This window comes from Geotrypetes seraphini, chromosome 5 (assembly GCF_902459505.1).
Source record: "Geotrypetes seraphini chromosome 5, aGeoSer1.1, whole genome shotgun sequence".
NCBI lineage: Eukaryota > Metazoa > Chordata > Amphibia > Gymnophiona > Dermophiidae > Geotrypetes > Geotrypetes seraphini.
The window spans coordinates 163,362,636-163,376,732 of record NC_047088.1 but is presented as its reverse complement, the minus strand read 5'-3'; the positions used below and the strand labels follow the sequence as shown (position 1 = coordinate 163,376,732).

At 42.3% G+C, this 14,097-nt stretch overlaps 1 protein-coding gene across 1 annotated transcript in view; it reads left to right on the top strand.

Annotated features, from left to right (window-relative positions):
* ATIC (5-aminoimidazole-4-carboxamide ribonucleotide formyltransferase/IMP cyclohydrolase) overlaps window positions 1-13,262 on the top strand; it is a 163,531-nt gene extending 150,269 nt beyond the window's left edge. The window contains exons 15-16 of the mRNA XM_033947256.1: window positions 894-1,049; window positions 12,974-13,262. Of these exons, the coding sequence (XP_033803147.1) occupies window positions 894-1,049; window positions 12,974-13,093 (276 nt within the window). The 3' untranslated portion in view covers window positions 13,094-13,262. The remainder of the gene's footprint in view (window positions 1-893; window positions 1,050-12,973) is intronic.
* Window positions 13,263-14,097: the final 835 nt, after the last annotated feature.

Sequence of the window (14,097 nt, the reverse complement as noted above, 5' to 3'; positions counted from 1 at the left end):
TTATTTTCCTAATGGCCAACCATCCCACCTCCCTCTTTGTTAGCTTGGAGGTCACCCATGTGTTAAGAATATGCTGCCTGCTTGTCCTGGGATAAAGCACAGTTACTTACCGTAACAGGTGTTATCCAGGGACAGCAGGCAGATATTCTTACGTCCCACCCACCTCCCCGGGTTGGCTTCTTAGCTGGCTTATCCTAACTGGGGACCACGCACTCCTCCGTCGGGCGGGAAGGCACTCGCGCACGCGCGGTGCGGCCAACTAGAAACTTCTAGTTAAAAAGGTCCGTACCGAGGGCTCCGTCGGTGACGTCACCCATGTGTTAAGAATATCTGCCTGCTGTCCCTGGATAACACCTGTTACGGTAAGTAACTGTGCTTTATCTGCTGCAGGGCTGTGTATAGTGCTGTGGGCCCTGTTGCAGATAATGTGTAATAATGGTGGTGTTATATGCTAATCATTAATAAATAACCACCTTATTAATTTCCTTGTACTCCAGCTAACCCCCATCAACCCACCCCTACATTTATGTCAAATGTTTGCTGGTTGTGAATGTTTTCATTTCTTTGGCCAGGAAGATTAGAGAGCTAACTTGAAATTATTGGAGACACAGGAACATTCTATATTCATGCCTTATATGTGGTATGCTGTGATAATTACATCCTAAAAGTGGATAACCTTAAGGCTTTCTTTTTCCATGTTTTATCCTAGAAATGCTGGTTAGATTTGACAGCTCTAGAAGTCCTAACTCTGTTTTGGTTGTCTTTGCCAGAATACTATATAAACTTGTAAGACTACAAGACTCTCATTATATCTAAAGATTCCAGCAAATCCTGTTTTCCAGCAGTGTGGTGACTTTTTTTTCCACCACTCCTCTCCCTTTCTCTCCTTGCAGGATGATGATCTGATTCAATGGCAGACCTTATTTGAGAAAGTTCCTGAGCCTCTGACAGAAACAGAGAAGAAGGAATGGATCGGCACTCTCAGTGCAGTGGCTCTGAGCTCTGATGCATTTTTCCCTTTCAGGGATAATGTAGACAGAGCTAAAAAGGTAAAAGCCTGGTGCACCTCCCTCTATAGCAGGGGTGCCCAACACATTGATTGTGATCTACCAGTCGCAAAGGCAATGCGAGTCGATCGCGGAGCCCTGCCTTTCCAGTTTTCTCCCTAGCGTCTTTTAGCAGGGCGCTCCACCCGGCTAATTTAGCTGAGCGCCCAGCTGTCTTCCTCAAATGACACGCTTCCCCTTCAATGTCCTCCGGATTCCCCCCTGGTCTCACCGTCTCACCTTTAAAGCTAATTATGGCAGCTTGCAGAGTGAACCTTGCAGGCTGCCGTCAACCATCGCAGTACGTTCCCTCTGCTGCGGTCCCACCCTGACATCAGAAGAGGTGCGGGACCACGGCAGAGGGAACATGCTGCAGAGGCTGCCAGCAGCCTGCTAGGTTTGCTCTGCAGGCTGCTGTAATTAGCTTTAAAGGTTAGTCCTCGATAAGCGGCAGTCACAGTGCGGAAGACGACCTCTCTCACTGGTTAGGGAAGCAGCAGAGGTAAGGCCCTGTCCGTCAGTGTAAGGCTATGCCCGTTGCAAGGGCCCCGGTGGGATGGGGGTTGCCTTAAGAGATGCTGGATCTGGACCATGGGGGGGAAGGAAGAGACAAAAGGACCTTGAGGAGGAGCAGGAAAGCAGACTTGAACCAAAAGGGAGGGGGATGACAGGGCAGATTATGGACTATAGGGGTTAGAGAGGGGAAACACCCTGAACTGAGGAGAGAGAGAGAGACTATATTTTGTCCTCATCACAGCATTGAACATTGACTTCTTGCAATATTAGACTATTAAAACAAACTAGAATCAGGGAAAATATGTTTTGCTGCTCTTTCTGGACTTTTTCTGTGTCCTTCCATCTTATGGACCTGTTCTATTCTTCATAGGCTTTGTTAGGTGTATATGGGCTTGCTCTTTCCTGGTTTTAGTCATTGGCAGAATCCAATCTCCTCACTCTGTTCCCTCAGGGATCTCGCACTCTTGAGCCAATCATCAGAAGACATTCAGTTGCTGGCTTTACTGGAGTCCCTCTTTTCTGCATCTATAGCAGAGATCTCAAAAAAGTTAGATACCATTTCAAACTGGATAGTAAGAAATGGTTTAAAGCTGAATCCCTCTAAAACTATGGCTGTCCTATTCCCTTTGTGCTGTTGTACATTAGATGCACTCCAACTTGAGATACAAGGGACTCCAATTCCATTCAGTAACCTTTGATTCAGAAGCACTTTATTAGTTTTATCATGAAGGGATTGCTGTACAAAGCCTCTAATTCATAGAATAAATTCATCACATATTTGGAGACTTGAGAACGTTCAAAATACATCTGTGACGCTCCTGTTGGGAGAAGATATTTAACAAGGTCACCAGTTATTTTTTTCCTTCAGTATGAGAGTTCTCTTTTACAAGAACTGACTTCCCTAATGCAGCCTTTTTGCGAAACATAGCACTATGTTGGAGGCTTCTTCTGTGTGGATGCTACATGCTTGTTTATCAAGTACAGCCAAAATAAGTACTGTTTTGGAGCATGATTAGTAATACTAATGAATAATAGATTGAAAGACTTTTGAACTTTGAATCTTGGAAAGAATTTTGAACTATATTTTATATAGTTTGAACTATATATAGGACTAATGAAGATGTGAGGAGAGGTACTTAGCATTCTTGAAATTGGATAATGAACCTGAACTCTACCATATGATGGTCCACAAAAAAAGAAATAACTTCATTACTTGTTGAACTATCTTTATAGGGCTGGGAAAAAAGTACAGGGCATCTTCAAAATGTTAAAACTAAACCTTGCATTATAAGACACCATGAAAAGATTTTGGAAAATATTGGAGCCACTTTTATAACAGAAAGTCTGTAAATCATACTTAATTGTTAGGGGGGAGGCTGCAAGGAAGAAGTGGGGGAGAAAAACTGTGAGCCATATAAAACAGGGATCTTATAGCAGAAACATACAAAAAAAAGCATTGTGGGAGGTTACTCTCATAGATATCACAAGACATAGAAGTATATCTGTTATTCCTGTGCAATAGGTGAGACATTCTAGACAGCTGTGTTATTTCCCCATACCCTCGTGCTGCAGAAGGAAGGAATATCTTGCTTGACAAACTTGCTGCACTTCTTCGAGGGAGTTAACAGGCAGATAGACAAAGGTGACGCGGTCGACATTGTATATCTGAATTTTCAGAATCCATTTGACAAGGTCTCGCATGAACAACTACTTCAAAAAATTGCGAGCCATGGTGAAATACTCACTTGGATCAAAAACTGGTTGGCGGAAAGAAAACAGAGAGTGGGGATAAATGGACAACACTCAGACTGGAAAAGCGTCACCAGTAAAGTGCCGCAGGGTTCAGTGCTTGGGCATGTGCTCTTCAACATATTTATAAACGACCTGGAAATTGGAACGACAAGCAAGGTGATTAAATTTGCAGACGATACGAAGTTATTCAGAGTAGTGAAGACGCAGGAGGATTGCGAAGACCTGCAACAGGACATAAACATGCTCGAGAAATGGGCTGCAACATGGCAAATGAAGTTTAATGTGGATAAGTGTAAGATGATTCATGTCGGTAACAAAAATCTTGTACATGAATACAGGATGTCTGGTGCAGTACTCAGAGAAGATTCCCCAGGAAAGAGACTTGGGAGTACTGATTGACAAGTCGATGAAGCCGTCCGCGCAAAGTGCGGTGGTGGCGAAAAGGCCGAACAGAATGCTTGGAATGATTAAGAAGGGGATCACGAACAGATCAGAGAAGGTTATCATGCCGCTGAACCGGGCCATGGTGCGATCCCACGAGGAATACTACATCCAGCACTGGTCGCCATACTTGAAGAAGGACATGGTACTACTCGAAAGGGTCCAGAGAAGAGCGACTAAAATGGTTAAGGGGGCTGGAGGAGCTGTCGTACAGCGAGAGGTTAGAGAAACTGAGCCTCTTCTGCCTTGAAAAGAGGAGACTGAGAGGGGACATGATTGAAACGGTCAAGATAACAAAGGGAATAGACTTAGTAGATAAAGACAGGTTGTTCACCCTCTCCAAGGTAGGGAGAACGAGAGGGCACTCTCTAAAGTTAAAAGGGGATAGTACGTAAGGAAGTTCTTTTTCACCCAGAGAGTGTTGGAAAACTGGAACGCTCTTCCGGAGGCTGGCGTAGGGGAAAACACCCTCCAGGGATTCAAGACAAAGTTAGACCAGAATGTACAGAGTTAAAGCTAGACTCAGGGCTCAGGTCCTTGACCTTGGGGCCACTGCGGGAGCAGACTGCTGGGCACGATGGACCACTGGTCTGACCCAGCAGCGGCAATTCTTATGTTCTTATGTTCACTATGGATTTTTCACTCTGCCTCTGGTGTATTTCACTGTGCAGTTTAGCGCCCTCTATAGTTGTTGTTTTTTTCCTTTTGCACGCATAATTGCAGTTGTGTGTGTTCTGCTCTCCCCATTTTTTTATTATTTTAAATTTAATGTAATTTCATCCCCTTTCCAGGTAATTTCATGCTTACTGTGAATTTGAAGCTCTGCCTGCTTAAGAATTCACAGACTTAAATCTGTTGCTGACAGGCTGATCCCTTTTTGGTTACCTGTTGGCCAGCCTGCATCATTTTATCTGAAACTAAGAGCCATCCCTGAAGTGGCTCACCTACTGTTAAGCGCAGGCTGTTAGCGCTCTTAGGAGGTTCGGCAGTGTCTCGCAGGGTGCTAGTTATGTCTTTGCACCTCCGCCTGACCCGGTGTGCATCTGTTGGTCCACAGGGGTGGAGGTATAGTCAGAGGAGGGAATGGTGTTAGAATAACATTAAAATCGCCAATTTATTATGATAACAGTACACATTAAGTACTAAAGCCATCTTATGATTAATAGGGCAATAGCTCCAGAAAGAACACTGAAAGAGTAATAATCTAAGCCAGTGTTCTTCAACCTTTTTACACCTATGGACCGGCGGAAATAAAAGAATTATTTTGTGGACCGGCAAACTACTAAGACTGAAATTTAAAAAAACATTTTCGCCCCGTCTCCGCAAATTCGGTCCTCGCAAACCATCTGATCCCATGCGCACAAGCCTCAGTTATGATTTTATATTGAACATATTTTATTAAAGTATAAAAAGAAACAATATTCTGTACAATTGTCATTTTATAAATACAAATATACAGAGCAAGGACCAACAAAACCCCTGTTTCCCCTCCCCTCCCCTTCACATATATCCCCTCCACTATCAAGAAAACAAGCCAAATTATTACAGAATGCTACACAGAAATATCATGCTAACAGAATACTGTAGTCACACATGACAGGAATAATGTTAGGGGAGTGCTGGAAGCTAAAGAAGCAATGCCTGGGCTTTGCAGTCCCCAGTTATGTCTCTAGCAGGATATATAGTTCAAATCTGATATATCCTAATGACAAAATAGAAATAAAATTATTTTTCTCTACCTTTATTATCTGCCCATTTTGTTCTGCTTTCTTCTGTCTTTTCTTAAATTTCTTTCCAAGGTCTTCAATCTATCTGCCACTTCTGTCCCTTCCTGTCTTCTACCTATTATTCCAATATCTAGAACCTCCTTTTTCTTTTTACTGCATCCACCCTGTGTCCAGCATCTCCCACCTACTCCATCAAGTCTTACTCAGTCAAGTCTGCTTTTTTCCTTCACCCTACAACCTCCATATCCAGCATCTTCCTGTGTTCTTTTTTTCTTCCCGTTGCTGAGCCATCCAGCCAACCCACCATCTTTCCCCATCCCAGTGCCTCCCCTCTTTTCCCCATCTTAATCCAGCAGATACCTTCCATCACCCTACTCCCTCCATTCCTTATTCAGCATCTTCTCCTTGTCTCATAGTAACATAGTAGATGACGGCAGATAAAGACCCAAATGGTCCATCCAGTCTGCCCAACCTGATTCAATTTAAATTTTTTTTTTTTTCTTCTTAGCTATTTCTGGGCGAGAATCCAAAGCTTTACCCGGTACTGTGCTTGGGTTCCAACTGCCGAAATCTCTGTTAAGACTTACTCCAGCCCATCTACATCCTCCCAGCCATTGAAGCCCTCCCCTGCCCATCCTCCTCCAAACGGCCATACACAGACACAGACCGTACAAGTCTGCCCAGTAACTGGCCTAGTTCAATCTTTAATATTATTTTCTGATTCTAAATCTTCTGTGTTCATCCCACGCTTCTTTGAACTCAGTCACAGTTTTACTCTCCACCACCTATCTCGGGAGCGCATTCCAGGCATCCACCACCCTCTCCGTAAAGTAGAATTTCCTAACATTGCCCCTGAATCTACCCCTGAGTCTCCCTATTCCCCCTTCACCATGTCCAGCATATCCTCTCTGTCTCCCTACTCCCTCTACCCATGTCCAATATCTGACTTCTGTCTTCATACTCCATCCTCATGTTCAGCATTTTCCATGTCTCTCTGCCCCCTGCAAGGTCCAGCATCTATATTTGTGTCCCTATTCTTCCAATTCCCACCTAGTTCCAATAACTATCCTCCCCCAAGGGGATCCACTATCTTCCTTCTGTCACACCAATCCCCCCTCCTGGGTCTACCATCCCCTTCCAACAACACCTATATCACATTTTTCCCTCTCCTCATAATCCAGCATCTCTTATTTCCTCCCTTGGCTGCTGGCCCCGATCCACTCTTCCAGCACTCGATTGCTATTAGCCCTGCTTTCAACCCCGGTCCTGCTAAACTTGGCAGCAATAACAAAGCAAAACTTACCCTACCTTCAATTATGGTCCCGCTAAATCAGACGGCTAGAATGAAGACAGAAGCCGCGGGACCTTTCCTCTTGCCTGAATTGCTATTCGCTACAAGCTCTGCCAGTCTCAATCCTGCCCCTCAAAAACAGGAAGTCACTTCAGAAGGGGGCGGGAACAAGATCGGCAGAGCCTATAGCGATGCAAGCAAGAGCAAAAGTCCCGCGGCTTCTGTCTTTCTTTTTGCCGGCCGTTTGTAGCAGTACCGCAGCTGATCTTAACGCTGGCCCTGGAAGGGAAAGGGGAAGAGATGCCCGACAGGAAATTTAATTCGTAGATATCGCCAGCCCTGCGCAGACCGGCGGTTGAAGAACTATGATCTAAGCTAAGTTAAATGCTTATTTAAACATCCAGGTTTTAAGAGCTGCCTTAAATTTTCAGTACAGTGTTCCTGTTGGAGCTTTAGAGGAAGAGAATTCTGAAGCAACGGAGCTATGCATACAAGTGCAGTGTTGCAAAAAGCATCTAGCCAAAGCTGCTTGTTTGAGGGGATGATTATTCTTTCCAAACCAACAGAATGTTTGGCTCTCATCCCTCACAGTCCTCTCAGGGTCAGAGACAACTTAGGTAGATATATAACTCACATAATTCATGTGTACACATTCAGAGGGATCAGAAAGAATTCCATGACCTGCATATTTTCCCCACTTATTAGCTAGCTGCTAATAAATGAACTGTAGTCTACTTTCATGAGTCATGTTAAAGTTCATGTAGAAACTAAGCATTCCACAGTTTGCAAATAAAAATAGTACATTCTATTCATTTGGTGATTAAAGGCCAATAACATTTTAATCTAATTAGTTTACCCTGCAGTACTCTGTTATTAAGATCAGCCTTCCCAATTCTGTAACTCCTTTTACCATTGCAATACTGCAGAAAGATGTCAATCACAGCTTTTGAAACCTCTTCTTCCCCCGGAGTCTGCTGTCCCCTTAAGTTTCTCTCTCTGCAGGAAAGCATGAAAGGTCTCTTCTGAGCTGCTCGGTTTATTTCTTTTTTAATTTTATGATAGTTTTGTGGGTTTTTAGTCAGTGTTCTTTGTGAAATCAGAGCTTCCTTTTGTGGAGCAGATTTTAAAACTGGATAGAGGCAGCCCGCAGTGGCTCTACCCACAGCCTCTAGCAAAAAGGATTCCACTTCAGATCGATTTCTGGGTCACACTGACAATGGATGCCTTCCTATTTGACTGGGGGCACACTGCACGGTTGCCCATTGCAAGGGAAATGAATATCACTCCAGCAGAAGTGGTCGATAAACAGGCTAGAACTGAGAGTGGTCCACCTGGCTCTGCAAACCTATAGTCGATACTGGAAGGCCGAGCCATTAGAGTATTCTCAGACAATTCCACAGCAGTGTCCTATGTCAACTGGTAGGGAGGCACCAGAAGCACATCGCTCCAACTAGAGGTGAAACTACTGTTCACTTGGGTAGAAAAGCACCTGCTGGCCATCGTGGTGGCCATATGTAGCCGGAGTAGATAATATGAAGGTGGACTAAATCAACAAATAGACATTGGCCCTGTGAGCATTCCAAGGCATAGTCAGACAGTGGGGCATCCGACTTTCGATCTGATGTAATAAGAATGTGCCTCAGTTTTTCAGCCAAAAATATGAGACAGGAAGAGCAAGATTGGACGCTCTGGTGCAACGATAGCTGAAGTTCAGACTGCTATATCTGTTTCCTTCATGGCCCCTGATAGACTGGGTGGTCCATCACATAGCATTTCGCCCAGGGAGGGTGATCCTTATGGCCCCAAATTGGCCCAGGTATCCTTGATATACAGATCTAGTACGCCTGCAAGTGGATTAATGTCTTCGGCTCCAGTTGTATTCAGACTTGCTCACACAGGGTTGATTGTTCTTGAAGATCTGGGTCACTTCAGTCTTGCAGTATGGGATACTTTTCAGCACTGGTGCAATAAGGAAAATCTGCAGCCCAACAAAGCCTCGGTACAAGGGGGCCCAGACAAGGGTTTAGCAGTGGCATCCCTTAAGGTACAGATGGCAGGCCTTGCTTGCTGTAGAGGCTGAGAGAAGCGAGTCTCCCTGGCTACTCACCCAGATATTATTAAATTCTTCAAAGGAGGCCTGAGGCTCAGGCCATCGATCTGAGATCCCTTCCCTTTATGGAATTTCAATATCGTGTTATAAGGTCTTTGGAGGGCTCCGCCCCATATGAGCCTTTGGAGGAAGCTTCTCTCATGATGATAAAATCAAAGTGGTGTTCCTAGTTGCAAGTACCTTAGTCAGAAGAGTCTTAGAATTGCAAGCTTTGTCGTGCAGTAAACTATTTCAGAGGATCACAGAAACAGGAGTGACCTTGCATACTGTACCTTCCTGTTTGCCAAAGATTGTTCCAGCATTTCATATCAACCAGAAAGTCAGGCTACCAGTCTTTCAACCTACAGATTCTAAGAAGAAAGGCAAGGCTTTAAAGCTGCTGGATGTCCGCATTATCTGGAAGTGACTAGTGAGTTTTGTCTATTGGATCATCTCTTTGTCCTAACCAAAGAGTCACCCGAGGCAGACCGACTTTCAAGACAACCATTTCCCGGTGGATTCAGACAGCAATTTCCTCCACCTCTACATTGTCTGTGGCAAACAGCCACAAGTGTCATTGAAAGCACATTCGACCAGAGGAGTTGTCTCCTCTTGGGCAGAATCAAAGGTGATACCTCCTGAGGAGATATGTAGATCTGCGACATGGTCCTCCCTACACACTTTCACTAAATTCTATAGGGTGGATGTGGCAGTGCAAGAGGATTCCACTTTTGGATACTCAGTACTGAAAGCAGGCTTATCTCTCCCACCTGGGACTTAGGTGACTGCTTAGGTACATTTCAGCATACCATTGCTATTGCACTAGAAAAAGAGATTAGAGTCCTACCTTTATCATCTTTTCCAGTAGATAAGAATGGTATACTGAACCTCCTGCCCAATGATTTCTAATGCATCTGTTTCTGCCTTATACTTCATGGTCCTCTCCATAGCTAAGACTTCTCTGCCAGACGGACTATAGGTTTAGCATTAGTTTGTAAATAGAATCTCAAGAGGGAGCTCCACTAATATTCAAGCTGTGTGTGTTACTGTTCAATGGTAATGTTTGTCCATTTGTACAGTACAGTTTCATTGATGGTTACATTATATGAGCAGATCAGAGCCTTGGTTTTAGGGAGTCCCCTGTGTCCTTCCTTCACCTTTTACTTGAGCTCTTGCATGCTTTGAAACAAACTGAAGGGGCAGCAGATTCCTGGGAGAAGGTGATACTCTCAGAAACTGTGATTGAAATCTTTCTGCAGTATGCTTGTGAGAATGGACAGAGTACCCTAAGGTTCAGCATGCCATTCCTATTCTGGAAAAGATATTATCAAGGTAAGAACCTAATCTTTTTTTGGCTCAGTTTAATGATCTTTATAAACAATTATACCATGAAGAATTCACTATAAATGATGAAGCACTGGGCATTCTCTCCAGGTTCTTTCAAACTGCTAGAAATGTTGAAAACCTTTTTCTGCTACAAAGTCAACCACACCTCCTCCCCCTGTTTATTTCCCAGAGACTGGAAATCAAAATGAAACCTGGACAGTTCAGAAAAATGTAAAACATTGGCAGAAATGCTTGGAGACTTGGCAATCCATCTGACATATTTTCTGTAACTAAATAAAGGAAGTTGGTATAACCATATAATGTATCTACCTGAACAAATCCAAGAAATAGAGGGTTATACAAGTAATTGAAGTCCTTAAGCAGCCAAATTCTTTTGAGAAGTCAATGCTCAGAAGTTGTCTACAATTTATGTTACTCTATCTTAGAATTAGGAGATACGTAAAATTAGGCACAGTCTCCACAGGCTAGACAAATGTTCCTGGACTTGGCCTGTGACTATTTCTTGCAGTGTTAGAAATCCCCTCCTGGTACCTCTGCATCTCAGTATTTTGGCAGGGTTTTAGAGTTGGATTATATCACAGAAACGTCTTTCATAACACCATTTCATGGAGATGTAAAAGTAATACATTTTATAAGAGAAGTAGCCAGGCAGTGATGAGAAGATAGATATGGCAGCACTTAAGATGAATTTAGAGAAGAGGTGAACTGGCCTAAATGTGAGCTGAGTGTTTCAAAATGTGTATTTTAAATTGATACTTTTTTGTTTTGTTTGTTTTTTTAGGGGGGATGTTTTGTAGCTGCCTTATGTGATCTTGGAAATGAAAAGGCAGTTAACAAGTCCTAAATTGAATTAAGACAGATCAAGTTTCAAGTTTATTTTTAAAAAATTTATACCGCTCAAACTTCTTCTTTTTTTTTTTTTTTTAAACTTTATTAATTTTCAAATCTGGAACAGTGCTTTCAAATTTGACATACAATTATCATCAGAGATAGCACTTAGAATAAATCAGAAATTAATACAAAATAATTATTCCCTCCTTCCCTCCTACCTTACTTTGAGAACAAAAAGAAATGCTTTAAATTATGCATGAAATTAAAATCCCAGACAACACTTGTTAAGTATATAACCCCCCCTCCCTCCCACCCATCTTGGATATGCAATCTAAAAGGTATAATTCAACTAATCAGAATGAACAAAATTTGTCAATGGACCCCCATGTTAATTTAAACTGCTTATTATGGCAGGATGTTTCCTAATTAATTTTCTCATATTTATAATATAAACATAAAAATTCTCACCAAAAGGTAAAATGGAGTCTGTCCCAATTTTTCCAGTTTTTAGTGATCATTTGTATGGCTATCCCAGTTATAATCATAAAGATCCTACTCCTATCTAATGAAGGTTTGGTCTGAAATGATGCTCCACATATTACCATCTCATATGTCAGTGGAATTGAGGATTCCAGTATCAAACTGATTTGCCCCCATATAGATCTCCAAAGTTGAGTATCAAAAGACAATAGAATAATAAATGATCCAGTGTCCCTATGTCAAGATGACAGTGCCAGCATTATACTGAAAACTTCACTTTTTCCCTAAAAAAGAGGGAAAAAGTTAAGTTTCCAGTAAATGAGGGGGGTTACAACCCCCCCCCCCCAATGCCGGCGCGATCTCTATTAAGTAAAGTGGAGGGGTTCCCCACCAACACCCCCCGTCGGAGCCCCTTAAAATACTGTTTTTATTCGGCGCGCTTCCACCTTGCGCTCAGTTGTCTGCGCTGGGTTGTCGTCGCGTGCTTTTGACTATGAACCATTTTTTTAGCCCTCAAATCTCGGTTTATATTCAAGTAAGCAGCTATGTATCTTCACAATTAAAGCCTGAAATAGGCACCTGCTTGGCTTTAACACATAGGCAAGCTATTGTATTACCCTCTAAGCCAGTATATCGCAAACTGCTACCCGAGATTCCAGGTGTGCCGTGAGAGGAGGGGGAGAGGACGTCCTTCCTGTAGGCAGTCAGCCAGTGCCTCTCTGTGTTTCTTCCCTTCCAGCAACTCCCCCCCCCCCCACACACACAGGCAACTCAGGGCCCCATCTGGAGGGTCTTAGCAAATGTGTGGACGTCAACATGATGACATCTGCACACTTCAGGATGCCTTGAGCCGCAGCCACCATGTTTAGTGTGCCAAAGTTTGCAAGACACTGCTCTAAGCAAATAACTTGCATTAATATGCAAAGAGTCTGAAGATGATAAACACTCTTGGGCATGGAATATCTACTGTATCTCAATGCCTTGAACTTGGATTTAAAAAGACAAGTAATCAAATCTAAATCCAAATTCTAGAAGTAGTATTATGTACAGTCAAAAAAAAAAAAAAAAAAAAAGAGGCATGTGCTATGACAATAGCAAACAACAAAAAAGTATAAAATCCCCCCAAAAAGTTCCAAAGAATGTTTACAATAGGGTTTCAGCCATGATAAGTCCGACAACTATGAAGCAGCATTTTTAAGATTACATCTTAGAAGACCTGTGCAATATTGTGTTTTTATTATGAGATCATCGACCCCCTAATCCAATCTGTATGGGTGAAATGTGTTCACCTATCATTATTCAGCAATTGAACATAACCTTTCTGTGAATGTTCTTCTGGTATTCTGTAGTGGTTTGTGTACCCTTTTTTTTTTTTTGCTGTAGTTTCAAGTAATGTAAAATCTGTATTTCTGCCTCTACACTCTGTTGACATTTTATTTTTATTTTTGATCAGAGTGGAGTGCAATTCATTGCAGCCCCATCTGGCTCAGCTGCAGATAAGGTGGTGATAGCAGCCTGTGATGACCTGGGAATAACTCTAGTGCATACCAACCTTCGCCTCTTCCACCACTGAGTCCTGTGTAGCCTTGCTATTGGATGTAGGAGAGCTTTGAAAGTCCACACCATTGGGCATTTGTTCTGTATGCATTCCAAAAAAAAGCATGTTTATACAGAGCATTGTTTTGAAAAGCTGTGCTTGAAGATATACATTTTGTGAAAATAAAGATTCCTTTGCAGCATGTCGTTGGAACATTTTTGTTTCTTTCTAACTAGTGGTATTTTGAGAATAAAAGAACGGTACACTGCTAAGTTTCATTGACATCGAGACCTGTCATTAAGCTCCCACTCAGGTTTTTATTTATCAGTCCTAGGTTATTTGTTTCCAGTTCAGAGCTGTTAATCTCTGGACATACCCCCTTTAATCATTCTTAAGTTGCTTTCAACAGTCCCTTTGAATATCATTACATTAGTGATTTCTATTCCGCCTGTGCCTTGCGGTTCTAAGCGGATTGCATTAGAAGATATCTGGACATATCCAGGAGAATTACATGACAAAGAGGAAATAATATTTCAGGTTACAATATAGAATAACATAACATTCTGGTTATAAAAAAGAATTATTCCAAGTTACAATAGAGAATAACATAACATTCAGGTTACAAAAGAGAATTACATAATGTTGAAAGAAGCAGGTTTCTGGTTACAAATGGAGGTTACATGTGATTTCTGAAGATTTTGAGATGTTGAGGATATCTATCAGCAGGTTACAGTACTTTAAAAGGAAGGTTACAGTACTTTAAAATGTTACAGTACTTTAATATGGATCTGGTTTTATATTAGGTGTTTGGTTTGGAGAATTAACTAGAAGTTGCCGTAGGGGTGGTACATTCGCGAGGAATTTGTAGATGGGATAGGAAGGAGATTGGATTGGTGGGATATGTTTTTTGAATAGAAGTGTTTTGATTTCTTTTCAGAACACTTTAATGTCTGTTGTTTTGGTCAGCAGCTTGAATATCACAAGTAAAGCATGAACCAGTGAACTGTCTATAGTTGAGGATTAGGTGTAATGCAGTGTTT